General features: G+C 39.8%; 1 protein-coding gene across 2 annotated transcripts in view; it reads left to right on the plus strand.

Moving 5' to 3' along the window:
• LOC120316229 (kin of IRRE-like protein 3) overlaps positions 1-17016 on the plus strand; it is a 474406-nt gene that overhangs the window by 342011 nt on the left and 115379 nt on the right. Inside the window, exon 2 of one of the 2 annotated variants that reach the window (XM_039361570.1) lies at positions 3094-3171. The exons of the other annotated variant lie outside the window; for it this stretch is intronic. Within the exon in view, the coding sequence (XP_039217504.1) occupies positions 3094-3171 (78 nt within the window). The remainder of the gene's footprint in view (positions 1-3093; positions 3172-17016) is intronic. 2 annotated transcript variants of the gene reach the window in all.

Below are 17016 nucleotides of genomic sequence, written 5' to 3' on the forward strand. Positions count from 1 at the left end.
GGCCACAGTAAAAAAAATGACAGTAAAGGTTATCTCTCTATATATAACATAAACAAATATAAGGGCAACTGCTCTTATCTGGATTTCTAGGTTAAGCACTTTCAGCTCTTCATGGAATTTGCAAAATTCACCAACCCGATGGTTTCAACATGGAGTCGATATAGACCAGGCATTTTATTCTGTGTGTATCTCTTTGAATCACATGCTGGGACCCTTTTTGGGATATAGATCTTTTTTGTAATTTAATAATTGCCCGCATAGTCAGCGGCAGCAAACAGGACTGTGCAAAACAAGATGATAATAATTATGCAATTACAATTCACAATTAAAGTGAAAGGGGGTTGATTTGTTCATTTGCAAAGTCATTATTTAGTGTGGTTGATAAGGTTAGGCTAATTGGGGTATTTTTTTTAATAACCTTTTGATACCGTGGTAGTTTATTAATTGCTTAGTAAGGGGTGCGATGGCTCATTGATTAAAGACGCTGAGTTTGTCAGCTGAAAGCTGGCAGCCTGGTTTTGAGGCCCGAGAACTGTGCAATGGTTCTGCTCCTGCCTACCAAGCAGTTCAAAAGCATGCAAATGTGAGTAGATTAATAGGTAGCACTTCGGTGGGAAAGTAACAATATTCCGTGCTTCTTTCAGGTATAGTCATGCCAGCCACATAACTGTGGAGGTGTCTTCAGACATTACTGGCTCCCTCGACCAAGAGGGTTGGAGACAATTGGATAGGGAAAAACCTTTACCTTTTACCTTTTAGTAAAGATCACTGCTATCCTTGCTTTCATATGAATAAGCATGCAAACTGCAGTCTGTTTACCTCTACTGTTTTACAATGATAGCAGTTAAATACTTAGTAGAAGCGATGTAAAAAGGTGACTGCTTTTTTTTTAAAAAAAGAGTCTTTTTCTTTGTTCTTAAAAAAATTCCATGTTAAAAATTCATCACTTACCTACTAATGGGAGAATGTTAAAATGGATTGGATTAATACTGATCTACACTGATTAATAGAAATTAAAAATTATTTTTTCATGTCCCTCCATTGGCTCTATTCATCACAGATGAGTGACAGAGAGGTTGAAATTGCAATCAACCTGTACTGAGATGCAGTAGCTTTCTCTGTAGAGATCAACTTTAAAAGGATTTCAAACAAAATTAATCTCAAAAAAAAAAGATCAGTGGGGCTACATTAAATGAACTTTGACCCTATTAAACTGGACAACAAGCTAAAAGCTAAAACATATGAAGAACAGTTGCAGGAATTGAATATGTCTAGTCTTATGAAAAGAAGGATCATGATAGCAGTGTTCCAATATCTCAGGGGCTGCCACAAAGAAGACGGGGGTCAACCTAATCTCCAAAGCACACAAAGGCAGGATAAGAAGCAATGGATGGAAACTAATCAAGGAGAGAACCAACCTAGAACTAAGGAGAAATTTCCTGAAATTTAGAAAAATTAATTGGTGGAACAGCTAGCCTTCAGAAGTTGTGGTGGGTGTTCTATCACTGGAGATTTTCAAGAAGAGATTGGACAGCCATTTGTGCAGAATGGTATAATATCTCATCCCTGAGCAGGGGGTTGGACTAGAAGACCTCCAAGGTCCCATCCAACTCTGTTATTCTGTTAAGCAGGCAGAGACAGAGTGCCTTCCTTTTTCCATCTTGGTATATGAAGATTTCATTGGAAACTCCATGGTGATTTTCCACACTACAAGATGATAGAGATAGAGATAGATAGAGATAGAGATAGAGCTATCTCTCACAGTTTAGGAGGAAGGTGATACACATACCCACACATTCCCACAAATACATCTGCTCTTTCCTTTAGAAAAGCTATGCTTGAATCCATTTCTCTGCTTGTTTACTGATAGCCCGGATACCTTCTGTAAGAAAGCAAAAGATCAAAGGCAAGGACTTCACCAGGCCTTGACGTTCAGCCACTTTACGGGCCAGCTATTTTGCTTTGAAAATGCAGAGAGCCTGGAGACAGATTTATATTTCCACGCAGGTTCCCTGTTCCATTTTATCACACAGTCTGCTAAGTGAAAGGGATTATAAAGCTCTCATTACTTGTATGAGTTGAAGGGCAGACATTTACCGAGCATCCCTTTGATGTAAACATGGCGTCCAGAGTAAAACCTTTGGAGCAGGGAAAGGATTTTCTGCTGGGGAATGTGAGTTGGAGAGCCACTGATAAAACCTAGACTTTTTTTTTAGAGTAATCCATACCCATTTCAGATAGAAGAGGTGGAAGAATTCATGCTTGAAATAATATATCCACACATTTCCAGCTACCCCCTTAAAGAGATTCGGCAGCATGATAGGCTTAGCAAAATAATACAAAAACTGAAATCAGCCCTGATCTTCAGTAATTACCCCTCTCAAAATTAAAAATAATAATAATGATGACAAGGCTCTTTAAAAAGAAAAAAAAAACAAGTTTATAATACTGACATGAATTTCCCCAGTTTTCAAAAGCTAACTCAGTCATTCACATTTTGAGTCACGGTCCCCAATTCATAAGTATTTCTAGCTCAAGAGGTGGTGACAGCTAACCACTGCTCAAATTGATGATATAAATTAATTTCCACTTTAGATATCACATTCAATATTTAAAAACCGGAGATACCACTGGGATTGTCCACACCCTCTGGTAAACCAAATAAATGAATCATTTTGAAGTCAGAATAACAAGACACAGTCATTGACTGCCTGGGGACAGAGATGTATTACGGTGATAGGCTGCATCCCAAACACAAATGAGTTTGTTTTGATATGTGAAATAACTCTGCATACATGCAGAGGGTCTTTGGAAATTGAATATGTGTAGAATTTGAGCAGTGCCTATTATTCTGTATTTGTCCTCCTAATTGGTTCATCTACTAGGGAAAATAGTTGTACATATCTCCCCCAAAATAAACTCATGCCTTTGGAAATCTGATTTTTACATTTTATTTTTTATATATATTCTGAAAACCAAGGACATTGTGATCTGGTTGCTTATATGGAATAATATCACTATATATTTAAAGCAGACACGGTTTGTAATTAACCATTTTGCCAATTGATCTATACTTTGCTTTGACTCTTGTAGAACTTGGTCTCCCAAGAAGAGGATGTTATTTGGTCTTTGGATTTATGTACAAAGAGAAATATCGGCGAATGACTGAAGGTTAGTGTAACATCTTCCTTTCCATGTATTTTCTACCTTTCTGTATTAACGTGGTTTTTACTTTTATTCCCAAATTTTTACCAAGAAAGAAGAAGACAGGATTGTCTTCCTTTCCGAGCATCTGGGAGATTATTTTTATGTGGGGCAGATCCCGACCTCTTGTTAAATTGCTTACAAAGAAGTCTTCCATGTTAATAGGAAAGCTTCCCCTCTAAAGGCAGCTTCCCTATTAAACATGGAATTTAATATGAATTTAAAAGTAGAAGAATTTTTTTTAAAAAAAATCCTGTAAATGATTAATCATATTAATCAACTAAGATGATTAAAGGCTTGGAAATTAAAACATATGAAGAATAGTTTAAGGATTTGGGTATGGCTAGTCTTGAGAAAAGAAGGACTAAGAGTGACATGATAATAGTATTCCAGTATTTGAGGGGCTGCCACAAAGAAGAGGGGGGTCAAGCTATTCTCCAAAGCACCAGAGGGCAGGACAAGAAGCAATGGATGGAAACTGACCAAAGAGAGAAGCAACCTGGAATTAAGGAGAAACTTCCTAACTGTGAGGACAATTAAGCAGTGGAACAGCTTGCCTTCAGAAGCTGTGGGGGAAGCCACTTGTCTGAAATGGTATAGGGTCTCCTGCTTGAGCAAGGGGTTGGACTAGAAGACCTTCAAGGTCCCTTCCAGCTCTATTCTGAATAAATAAAGGTCTTCCTTTCACCTCCTACTTTTATAAGCTGGTACCAGATATCTTCATGACTTGGTATCTTGCCAGCTACATATCCAAAGACAAATCAATGACGGAATCTAATGATCTGGTACTGCTTGCTTGCTTGCTCACCAGAGGCAGCGAATGTGCAAATAGCAATCGTGGTAAGAGAAGTAGCTTTCTTAGTCTACTTATTCATTGTCTGAAGAGAAGTCACTGGTTCCCATGAAACCAAACCATAGTGATAAAATGAAGATACACTTACTGACGGAGAGGAGACTACTGAAGACAACCTGAAATTAGTGTTATATATGTTCCTATTACATATATTTTAAGTAATATATGGCTGATCATTTCCTTAACTTATTGAGCTCTCACTACCTTTGATTACTCTTGCAATAGATAGGTGGAACTGAGAACAGAAATAATTAAACTATCAAAAACATTTGCAATGCAAAACATCATTGAAGCAGCTTCCAGTTAAAGAATGAAATTGCATAGATAGAGTTTCTCATGCTACCAATATTTAATGTGCTTGCTATTAAAATAAGAAATTGGCAGAAGCTGGTCTCTTAATTGCTTTTCTTTGTCCATAGAAGTTAATATTCTGTCTTTTCCTCATTTCCTTATTTCCACTGGAATGCGAAGAGAGACAAATTATACGTAAAATTCAAAAACAACCCAGCAATAACTGGTTGCTTCAAAATTGTTTTTAAAGCTTCTTCCTTACTTGGGTTTAGAAATTCACAGCATGCTAAAAGTAGCTCTTCTTTTTGATATCAGCATTGCTTTTGATCTATCAGTACTTCATCCAGCTGTAAAGTTGCTAAGGTATAAAAAATGTTGCTGACAAAGGTGCTAGCAGTTTCAAGGCTAGAGAGAAACATTATAGAACTAGAAACAGGGCATCCTAATGCCATTAAGGGAACATCCAAGTACCTATTGACTAACAGGTGGAGCAAAACAGCCTAGAATTTAAGCCACAGAGTATAATTCTAAAGTCTTTGATTTCTGCGTATTGCACTGGGCAAGTCTTTGTGAATATAGTTTCATTCTTGGTCGGCAAGAATATAGCTAAGTCATGTCTGAGAAGTTTTGGCCAAGTAAATCAATCCCTGAATAAAGGGCTAAGTATACAGAAAACAAGGAGTGACAGCTAAGACTGATGTGAACCCTGACAGTTAGGGGGCTATACATAATGATGTAACACCCCCGGCATTATGAATCAATTCAAACATTTGGGGAAATTATATATATGTATATTCTTTGCAACTTCCTCCAGAGATGTTTGCAATAGGATACCCAATATTTAACAAACAGGTTACCCATCACTTATAGAAATCTTTACATTAATCGATTTAAGGTTTTTGTTTTATTTTTTAACCGCAGTATGATGTGCTCAAATAAAAAACAATGCTCTTCTCATATATGAATGAGAAAATGTGTAAAGCAAACTGGACAAATTTGCCTTTGCCCACACATCATGTAATTATTGCTGGTTTTGTTGTCCATGCATGCACATGGATACTGTGAGACACTTTTTATATAGAATTGCAGTTATGAAACTTAGTCCACAGCCTGAAAGTTTGATAGAACATGGCTTCAGGTTCTAAGAAAGTTTCCCCATGGGAATTGAAATGTTCATATAAATGCCTAAATGTTGGGAATGGTCCAGAAGGAGCCATATCTCATTGGCCTTCCAAGATGTTTTGCCTTTTAAGATGAACAATTAAAGGGGTCCAGATCTTCACAACAGAATTTCAAACTTGGGATAGAAGACTACTTGTACAATCAAGACAAGCGAGTAATGATGTATGTACTGTATAAAAATGCACAGAAAATGTTGTTTTGATTAGTTGCATAAAACATGTCAGAGCTATCTGAAAAAGCAAAATAAAAACAAAACTAAATAGAAGCAGGCTGTTGGAACAGACAGTATGTTAATTGGAATACAGAGAGCTTCAGCTAAGCTACGGGAATCTTTAGAGATAAAGCAATTGTATGCCTATTTGTGTCTGCATATCACCTTTGGAAATAGAACCGAAAAATCAAAAGTTCACACGTTCAACAAAAGCAACCATATATGGAAAAAGGGGAATCAAATGATTGCTTCATTTGCTCTGCTCCAAATGATCAAAAGGTCTTTTAATCCACAATCTGTGTGAAATTATGGACAGTTGCCTAAGAGAAGGAAAAGTTTGAAGTAGGCTTACTCAAACAAATGTTATTATCTTCTTCGACTCTCCAAAGTATGGACAGAATCGCAGATAGAACATTTGAAACCACAAAGAATATTGTGTTGATGTTAAGGCCAACTTAATAGAATATTTCCAGACCAGATCATCAAAATAAAGCTTTAATTGAGGTCACTGGGTGGAATTAGTAATGAATAGATCAGTCTATAACCTATCCCAGTGATGGCAAACCTTTTAGAGACTGAGTGCCCAAAAACTGGCCCCACCCCTCCACTCCCTGCCCTGCCCCTGCTCTGCCCCCACCCCGTCCCCCACCCCACCTGCCCGCAGGGCCACTCACTGCCTCTAAGCCCCAATGCAGATGGCCCAGGCAGCCCAGCAGTGCCATGGTGGCCATGACCTCTGCCTGCGTCCCACAGCATCAACTGTGCGTGATGGGGTGTGAGGGCAGAGTCTTGTCTACGCTGCCTGGCTACCATGTCTTTGGCTGCACTGCTCCATGTGGGCCACACTCAGGGGCAACTCTGCTCCAGGGAGGCTGCTGGTGAGGAGGGAGTCACGGGGGAAGGCGAGGCTGGGGCAACAGCACATGTACCCACAGAGAGGGCTCCGAGTGCCGCCTCTGGCACCCGTGCCATAGGTTCGCCACCACTGACCCATTCTCATGATTTTTACATTCATACATTAGTCCGTTCTATCCAAATTTCAGCTCCTTCTGCAGATTTGAAAACAAGATGCAATACATCTTCATTTGTTTTTTATACCAAAATTTCCCAAACATGCATATTTGCTTTATATCCACCGTTAGCTAAATATAAACTTTTGTACATATTGGAGGAATTCTGCACCTTTTTCCATGTTGTTGTTCCTCCAAACAATATTTTGAAGTGTAGCATAGCTAATTATGTGAAGGTTGTGTGCCCTGTTGATATGAGACTTAGATTTCAGTTAGTAAAATTAAAAACCCACTCAAATTCATGTTTGACTTTTCAGTTTTGCTTTTCTTGTCAACAGTGATTTTTCTCTCCCCTTATTCTACCATTTTTTAAAAAAAATTCTTAAAACTAGCCTAAAACCATCAGGTTGCCTGGTAATTTCACATCTTAAAAATAAATATTTAAGATGTGTCTCCAACTTCCTCATTTTGAAATACAGAATTCCCAGTGGGAAATAATACGGCACTTCTTCATTTATTCTTTCCTTATTTTACTGTTCTTTATCTTAGATCTCATCTTTATACAGTAAAGGTAATTTTTTAGGCACCTGGCAGCCATTTTGTTTACGCAGCTGTTATATGGCCTGCCAAGTGAATTCTCCCAGAGCGGGGATTTCCATTAGCATCACTTATTTTTCCCATATCTTATTCAGATTTTGCATAAGGCTTCTGTCAGTATTCAAAGTACTTTCATGAAACAGAACAGCAGACCATGATCTCAGTAATTTTCAAAATCCTGTGCCAACTGTAAGAAAGAATTTACCTTTTTTCCAGTCTTTTGAAAAGGCCTTCATGATATGATATTAACTTTAAAAACCAACATAGCCATGCATTAACTTTTCTTCCAGTCGGTCTCCAGTTGTTGTTTGCTCTGGAAATTGAGAAGATTCTAAAGATGTAGTTTGCTTTATGGATGATTTAATGCAATCATCATTAGTGGTGCATGAAAAAGCATCTGCAGCTGCTGATCAGAAGCTGCAGTTCCTTAAAAAGTAGGAGGCAGAACCTCTATTTTGTTCTGCTGAATTAACCTGGCAAAATATTTTATATAAGCTTTTGTGAAGGCAAGTAATAAAATTTTGGCCCATGTTATAACTTTTCTCTTATTGCTTGCATTTTTCTCGTATGCCTAATTATGAAGGAGTCACATTCAAGAATGAATAAAACATAGATGCCATTGTTGGTGGGCTCAAAAAATTAGATGGAAAGCTATTGACTTTGATGGCAGTAAGACTGTGTATGAAGGCCATTTGAATGGAATTTCTTGTGCACCATGAGCCATTTGGAGGGCACTGCTTATTTTCATAGATAGATAGATAGATAGATAGATAGATAGATAGATAGATAGATAGATAGATAGATAGATAGATAGATAGATAGGTGGGTGGGTGGGTGGGTGGGTGGGTGGGTGGGTGGGTGGGTGGATGGATACAGAGACAGAGACAGAGATAGAGCTCTAAACTTGCTTGTTTTCCTGTAGATGACTCATTACCCATCATCAGTAATCATGATGATGATGATGATGTTACCTAGACTGAGTTACCTATAAGAAAACAACCAAGCACTGAGAGCATCATTTTTATTTTCTGAAATATCTCTAGAGCAAAGATAGGTGGCAAAGCCATTCTCCAATAAGGAAAATGGTGGTCTAATGCATTTAATGGTTATTTTTTTTAAGTGAGTATTTGCCTTGGAAAAAAAGGCAAAGGTAAGCTTTGGCGGTAACATCATGGGAAATAAAAAGAGCAGCAGGGAACCATCTCATTTGTTTTCTTCCAAATAGGAATTTTGTGATTATCTAATAACCATTCTGGTAGCCACTGGGGGAGGGAGGGGGCATGTCTCAAAATTTCTGGTGATGATCAGGTTGCTGAAATCCTGAACCTTTCCCTATTTCTTTCCTTCTTCAGTTTAATGCAGTGAGGTGGTCTAACAATCATTCTTGACAGTCCCTTTTCCAGTACTTTTAAGTCTGATTGGATTTCTCCAGATGAACAGTTTGTTCCTCCAATGAATAGCAGAGATTAGAAAAATGATAGGTCATTATTGTGGCCAAGAGTTACTTCCTAATCCAACTGTGTCCCGATTAAAGGTCAGTATTTATTTCTTGGGCCAGGATTTCTAGGTAGCTCAAGGCTATGAGATACAAGGAGGAAATTAAACCATTGACAGTTGTTGTCTGAACAGAAGAGGAATAGGGTAATGATAGCCTTGAAGTAAAGAAGTGTTAGACACAATTTTCTATCATCTGTCTTCATTCTGCTAATAACCTACCTAATCAGACCTTGCAGACTCTTTGTTAGCATTCAGAAATAGAGAGATAATCACTATAAATGTGCCATTTCTTCATTTGGGAATTGATTCTTAGAACTATTGGATTTTCTCAGTGGTAACTATGGCTTTGCCCAAAGATAAGTCCCATTTACCAGGATGGAGATCAAACATGAACAGAATCTGTGGACAGACAAACTACAATCTACTACCCTAAGTATAGGGGCCTACCAGGGGCTGAATAAACCTCCTTGTATTTGCTAGGTACCTGACTGATAAAACAAAACAAGAAGAAGCTAGATATTTTATTGTGTTGACCGAAGTGTTTTTGTGTCATTTAAAAGTGAGTGTTATCAATATGCACATCAAGTCCAAGAAGAAAGCTCATCAGAAATAGTTTCCTATTGTTTTCAGAGCAGGACTGATGCCAGCTTTGAGAAGACCAAGGAACAGTTTTGTAGGCCACCTCTTCTGGAAAAAAATGTCTTGGGTACCATCTTTTCTTTGGACCATGACTTAATTCAACCAGTTAATGTGAACATCAGTCTTTTATTCAGTATGAATGAATGAAAGAATGAAAGCAAAGAATCTCCTTCAAACCAAATGGGTTTTTTTTTTCCTGAATAAGTTGAGGTCATTTTCTTGGCCATTGAGTTGTGTGGTATTGCTTTCTTCTGAGGCTTCTTTTTAACTTCTCAGTCTAGTTCAAAATCCTTATATTCTCTGCTAGGCTCCCACCCAAGTATTAAAAGGCCTGCTTAATTTCCAAACCTAGACCAGGCCAGCTAGCTGTTGGTGATCTAAACCCTTGATTCAATATACAACTTGCATTGAAAATCAAAACTTGCAACACTATATACAGTGCTATAAAATGGGTCTTTGCTTCTGGTGACTGAATATAGCAGGGGTACTGGTACTGTGGACCAGTATCGGGCTGTGGCATGCCAGCAACTGGTCCATACAAACAAGTAAAGCCCCATCCGTGGGATGCAGGCAGCACACAAAACCACGCCCCCTCTGGACCACGGAAAAACCTCTCTCCACGTAACCGGTCCCTGGTGCCCAAAAGGTTGGGGACCTCTAGAATATAGGATTGCAAACTGTCTCTCTAAAACCCATCTCAGATTATTTGAACTACAGTAAAATTATGGTATATAGGGAGAAGAGCATATTATGAGCAATAGTTTCATTTTTAACCATCTATACAGTTCATTTGAAGTTCTGCAGACAATCCTGTACATACATGTCTGGGCATGTTTTTGTAGGAGGCTAGAGCCATCTATATCTGCAGGTGTAATTACAGGTTCTCTCTGTAACCAAATCACATATATAAGGTGCAGAATAATCAATGCCTCATTATCCCTTCACGTGCCCATTTATTTTTCTCCAGATACTGTATTTTGAAATACCTTAATTTTTATAGTGAAGGAAGCATAAAAGGAAAGACTGAAATTGAAATTCTCCCATTGCTCTAGGAGAAATAAACCTTTCTTTTCCCCAAGTGCTGTGGATAATAAATGCAAGAATACAAATATGGATTAGGACTGTGGAAAGTATTTGAAGGAGACATCCTGCAAAGCATTTCTCACGATCACAATAACTGCCCTTGAAGCCTGCAGGCAGCTGCTTCCTTTGGGAGACTCACAATGACACACCAAACCCTTCTTTGAATCCCTTCCCTTTGCTGGAGTTTTCACTGAAAATATTGCCTGGGCATGCACACACTCTCAGGAGAAATCTTTAAGGTAGTCAAGCAAGCTTTCCATAGGACATAGTTCAGACATGTCCAACACAAGGCCTGGGGGCCAGATGCGGCCCGTGAAGTGGTTTCATGTGGCCCACGAAGCCATCCTGGAAACAGTGAGGGAACGGCCCCCACTGCCTTGGCCCTGGCCCAGGCCAGCTGGGAGCCAATGTACAATTTTGTGGTGGTCATCTATGCTGAAACACATTCAGTGTTAGCTCCACAAGGCCGTCTAGAAATAGCAAGGAACCAGCCCCTGCCTTGTCGGCCCCACCCCCTGGGTGCATGCTGGGGAGGTGTCACCCTTTGTGAGGGATGAAGAAATGGACCATGCCTTGGTGCTTGCCCCGGTCCCACCCCCTTCTGCCAGAGACCCTCAGATCTGTCCCACTCCTGCCCAGGCCCCCATAGGCACCCTTGACACAAACAATGTAGAGCTGGCCATGCTCACCCAGTAGGCCAAACCCACTCCATCCATACCCACCCAGTAGGCCACACACACCCTGCCACACCCACCTGCCCCCCCATGGGCAACCACAATGTTGATGCGGCCCTCAATGAAATTGAGTTTGACACCCCTGGCATAGTTACTTTAATGGGCTAAGAATGGCTGATTTGTTCATGCAAGATGCTTTGCAACACGTCTGTTTTGAGTAATAATACGGATGCCAGGAACAGGTTATGTGCTTCATTTCCACCTTTCTCATATACTGATTCTTGAAGAAGTAACAGATAGGATTTTTGACTCTCTTCATCAATGGTAACATTAAGTTTCTTCCAGTCAGTCATGGGCAGTTTGTCACAAAGGCCAGTGGAGTAAACCATTCAATCTCTTCAGTTAGGAGCAGCTTGTAACATTAGTATAATTTCTATAGAATAGGGGAAACCAACTATATTTAAGTTATATAACATGTAGGTAGTCTTCATTCATTCAGTGACTCTTTGAAGTTACCTGTTGTGTACCCTACCATGCCTCTCATGCACCCCTTGTGCACCCTCTCTGACCCCCACCGTACCCTCACAGATTTCCTTGCATCCTTCTGCACCTTCCCCAATCCTTGCCACATCTTTTCCACATCTCTGCACTCCCCTTGCTGCTCCCCCTCACCTAGCAGCAGACACTTACAGTCTTCTGGCCCAGGACTTACAACTTCCTTCCAGCTTCCCCAGTGACATTGATTGTGGGAAACCAGCAGGAACTGTCTCACCTAATAACTGTGGGATTCAGTTTATAATGGCAACCAGGGCTGCAGGGATTGCCCTTGCTAAACGATGTGGTTGTGTTTCATTACCACATCATTTAGCGATGGAAATTCCTGTCCCATAAGCTGAGGACTACCTGAATTTATATACTTAAAATAAATTTGATCTCTTAGACATAATTATCCAGAAGACTTTACAGAACAAAGGGAATTGATAACGTTCATTATAAAAAGGGTACTTTGGCTGCCTGTTATGATGCCCCTTTAGTCAAATGTATCACTTCCAACAAATAGAATTGGGCACAACTCTAGTCTTTTCTGGAATCTATAACAGAATAACAGAGTTGGAGGTCTTTTAATCTGACCTCCTGTTTAGGCAGGAGACCTTATACCATTTCAGACAAGTGGTTGTCTAATTTCTTCTTAACAACCTCCAGTGTTGAAGCACCCACAGCATCTGGAGGCAAGTCGTTCCACTGATTAATTGTTCTAATTGTCAGAAAATTTCTCCATAGCTCTAGGTTGGTCCTCTCCTTAATTAGTTTCCATCCATTGCTTATCCTGCCTTCAGGAGCTTTGGAAAATAGCTTGACTCCTTCTCCTTTGTGGCAGTCCCTGAAATATTGGAACACTGCTATCGTATCACCCCTAGTCCTCCTTTTCATTAAACTATGAAATGTTCTTGATTTCTGTGAACACACCTTTGCTAGATGAGGTCTCAGTTTGTTCCTCTTTGTTCACACTCTCCTGAGTTGGATTCCTTGCCAGCTTTGTATTAACTGGTTAACAGCTAACACTAGCAATTATGGCATGTTTTTGGCAGCCATTCATACAATGTCTAGCAAAAGATATTAAACACAAACCCTCTCCTCTGCCACCTGTTCAGCAAGCTAGTAAATTATCAATTCTGAATGTACAGAAGAGCCGGTGCACAAGCAGGCTTCTATTCCTTTTAAAAAATATATTTTCTTTTTTTTTTCCTGATTTTGCCCATTCTTCAGAGAATGCATTTAGAAAGGTTCCAACTGTTCTGCTGAATCAAGCATATTTTCAGCACAGAATGTGTGGCAGCACTATGTGACTCCGCCAAGATGTGATTAGAATTTCAGACCTGCGGTTGCAAAAGGTTGCGATTTGCAGTTGAAAGTTGGGGTTCAACTGTGTGGATTTGATTGAACCCGCTGAGATTAAAGATGCAATTTAATAATAATAATAATAAAAAAAGTTCAACTCAAGGCAGGAATGGCAAAACAACAAAACATCTGCACCAGCTTTATTTTCTGGCAGAACGGAATAAAACAGGAAGGGTAGATACTGTAGATGTGTCATTCAACCCATTAATCTCTAAAGCTTCACCAAATGCATTTTTTCAAATAATCTCCTGCATCTCTTTTAAGACAGAAAGTGGGGATGAAAAAGGGATAACAGAACAGTCTCCAAATTATCCAGCAAAGAACTTTCAGAGAATTTCTGCTGAACCAATGCAGCATATGTATTTTTTTTCTTTTTTTAAAAAAATCCTATTTATAAAGAGTCCACCACTCTTTGACAACTTCTTCTGCTAAAATGGCAATGGTTTTGTTATGTTAAGGTCCAGTAAAATACCTTGTTCTCTTATAGTGCAGAGAAGAGCAACAAAGATGATTAGGAGGTTGGAGGCTAAAATATATAAAGAATGGTTGCTGGGATTGAGTATGATTATTTTAATGAAAAGAAGGACTGGGGGGGACATGATAGCAGTGTTCCAATATCTAAGTGGCTGCCACAAAGAAGAAGGGGGTCAACCTAGTTTCCAAAACACCTGAAAGCAGGACAAGAAGCAATGGATGGAAACTAACCAAGGAGAGAAGCAACCTAGAACTAAGGAGAAATTTCGTGACAGTTAGAACAATTAATCAGTGGAACAACCTACCTCCAGAAGTTGTGACTGCTCCAACACTGGAAGTTTTTAAGAAGAGACTGGACTACCATTTGTCTGAAATGATATAGGATCTCTTGTCTGAGCAGGGGGTTGGATTAGAAGACCTCCAAGGTCCCTTCCAATTCTGTTATTCTGCTATTTACCTCATTAGGCTCAGCAGAGCATAAACCCTTTCAAAATATTGGAAGTTAATTGTTATATTTTTCAATGCTAAGTTAGCTATCCCACAGATCTTACAAAGAGAAGGTAGATTATTGTCTACTTGACTCCACAGAAAAGATTACACTTTGTTTTCTATTCTTTTTTTTCCCCCACAAAACCCAGCCGATCCCTGGCATATTATATAGAAGATTCAGATTGGGACTATGAAAGGGTGGGGGGATAGTTAGAGAGACAGGCCCTTATGCATGCAAATGAAGGTTATTTTATGGTTTATAATTATCTTGTACCAGCCCTCCAAATAATTATAACTCATGCATATTAATAATTGATCTAGAACGGCAGCCCTGTGCCACAGAGCGTACAAGAGGAAGTGGGGTTTCATACTGGGTTTTGCATAATGCGATTTGGTATAAACCGAACAACTAGTAAAATGGCAAGGAAGGAACGTGTACATCTGCCTTCCTGCGCCTCCCCCCTCCCCTTGAAGGAGTCAGTGAGCTATTAGAACAATTAACTGGTGTGTCCATTAAAGGCAAGCAGCAATTATTTTGTTTCTAATTTAGAATAAATATAAAAGCCCACTTGTGCCACTGAGTGGCTTATTTCTCCTGTTTAAAGGGACGTAATGGGGTGAGAGTGTTGTCAACAGAGAAAGAGCTTCTCAATTTCCATTTGTTTTCCTGTTAATTTGGTATCTTTCTGCTGCCTGCCCTCACTTTTTTTTTCTCTCTCACCTCCCCCCCCTCTTAATGGAAACATGAAAGAAGAAATGAAGGAGGGCAAGAGTTTTATAAATACCTGGGTTGGCCGAAGCTTTGGAGGGATGTTCCACTTCTGAGAAGATTTGTAGGAATCATCCCTCGGAAGATGCTTTGCAAAGCAACACAGGTGGGGTTATCTCTTTGCCTCGCCTAGCTCTAAAACAGTGGTTCTCAACCTGTGGGTCGGGACCCCATTTGGGGTCGAACGACCATTTCACGGGGGTCGCCAAACAAGGCTGTCCGCCATTTTTCCCCCCTTTTCTTTGGCCACGCCCCTGGCACCCGGTGATGTATAAGTGGTTGGGGGTCACCACAACATGGGGAACTGTATTATGGGGTCGCGGCATTAGAAAGGTTGAGAACCACTGCTCTAAAATCTCATTCGGCAGCTCAGAAGCTCTGCCGTACGCATGCATTTCCTCCCAGTTCTTCGGAAAGAAAGGGAAGAATTGGAAACAGTTTCTCTGCATGATCACTAAGAACTGGGTTTGGCAGGTAGTCCTCGACTTACAACAGGTGGTTTAGTGACTGGTCAGAGTTACAAAGGCACTGAAAAAAAAGGGACTCGTGGCCGTTTTTCCACCCTTGACAACCATTGTAGCATGGTCACGTGATCACAATTCAGATATCTTGGCAACTGTCTCATATTTATGACGGTTTCAGTGTCCCGGGGTCATGTAATCTCCCTTTTGCAATCTTCTGACAAGCAAAGTCGATGGGGAAGCCAGATTCATTTAACAACTGCAGTGATTCACTTAACAACTGTGGCAAGAAAGGTCATAGAACGGGGCAAAGTTAGCTTAACAACTGTCTCGCTCAGCAAACAGAAATTTTGGGCTGGGTTGTGGTCATAAACCAAGGACTACCCATGTTAACAGCCAAAGGAATGCAAAGCCAGTGCTGTTAAACACAAATGTCATTCAAAATGAAGAAGGGGGGAGGGGGAGAGCATTGCTGAGATAAATTTTTGAAGGCAAAATGCTTTATCAAGGAAAGCTTGCTGTGTTGGGATTGGCACTCATCCATTCTTGGTTGAGAAGCTCTAAGACTTGACTTAATTTAGGGGCAAAGGCCGGACCTTGCTCTCTAGAGAAAACTTACAAATCAAGAGTACTGATGCTATAGCTTTTCCCTTTCGGAGCAGAGGAGATGGGATGTGCATGAGGATCCGTCAATGAAATACTATAATTTCCCAAAATTGCTTGGAATATTCCTGGTAATTTCACCAAGCAATTGGTAACACAGGGCAAGGTCATCAGAAAATGGACCATTCTAAATGAGTTATTTGAATGCTGTAGTATTTTATTTAATTTTTTTATTTTTATGAGACTTATATACCGCTTTAAGTGCAAGCACTCTCTAAGCGGTGTACACCAGTAAGCAATGTATATATATATTTACATTGCCCCCAACAATCTGGGTCCTCATTTTACCTACCCCGGAAGGAGGGAAGGCTGAGTCAACCTTGAGCCGGTGAGATTTGAACCGCTGACCTGCTGAACACAGTCAGCTAAAGTGGCCTGCAGTACTGCACTCTAACTGCTGCGCCACCTCGGCTCTTAGAAGTAGAAATAAAAAAAGAAAAAGAAAGAAAAAAGCACAATCCCATCATGCTGAAGGAATGTCGTTTTGGAATATGAAAAGTTTAAATTTGTCAAGCATTCTTCATAATAAAGAGTGGGTGCTGATTTGGCCTAGAGCCTATTCCAGTGGACCCAAACTTACCTTATTAGAAAAGGTAGGATTTAGAAATTCTATTCTTTTGAAATGCTCGTTCATATGAGAGAAATACAACTTTATTTACAATCAAAGATGACAGACAATTTTTATCCAAAACAACGCAGTCATTTTGCTCTAAGGATTGCTTTGGGCATGAACTTGTAACTATCTACCCTTTGAAATTTGGATCTCTTAATTATTTCCTTCTGTTCTAGGAGTAATGGAAATAAGTTTCATCCTTGGCTGTTTCATACAGCCTACTAAGATACTCGAGACGCTTTAATAGCGTCTCTTCAGGCATAATTGTCTTTTCTGTTAAGGGCCATAGTCCCTTTTGCATCCACTTCCATGTTGTTGGGTGCCATGACAAACTGTTTCCCAGAAGGTAATATTTCATAAGCAATGCAGGTCACTTCATTGACTCGGCCTCTCTTGGACCAGAACTT

The sequence above is a fragment of the Crotalus tigris genome, unplaced genomic scaffold (assembly GCF_016545835.1).
Source record: "Crotalus tigris isolate CLP2741 ecotype Arizona unplaced genomic scaffold, ASM1654583v1 scf7180000019302.1197242, whole genome shotgun sequence".
Classification (NCBI taxonomy): Eukaryota; Metazoa; Chordata; class Lepidosauria; order Squamata; family Viperidae; genus Crotalus; species Crotalus tigris.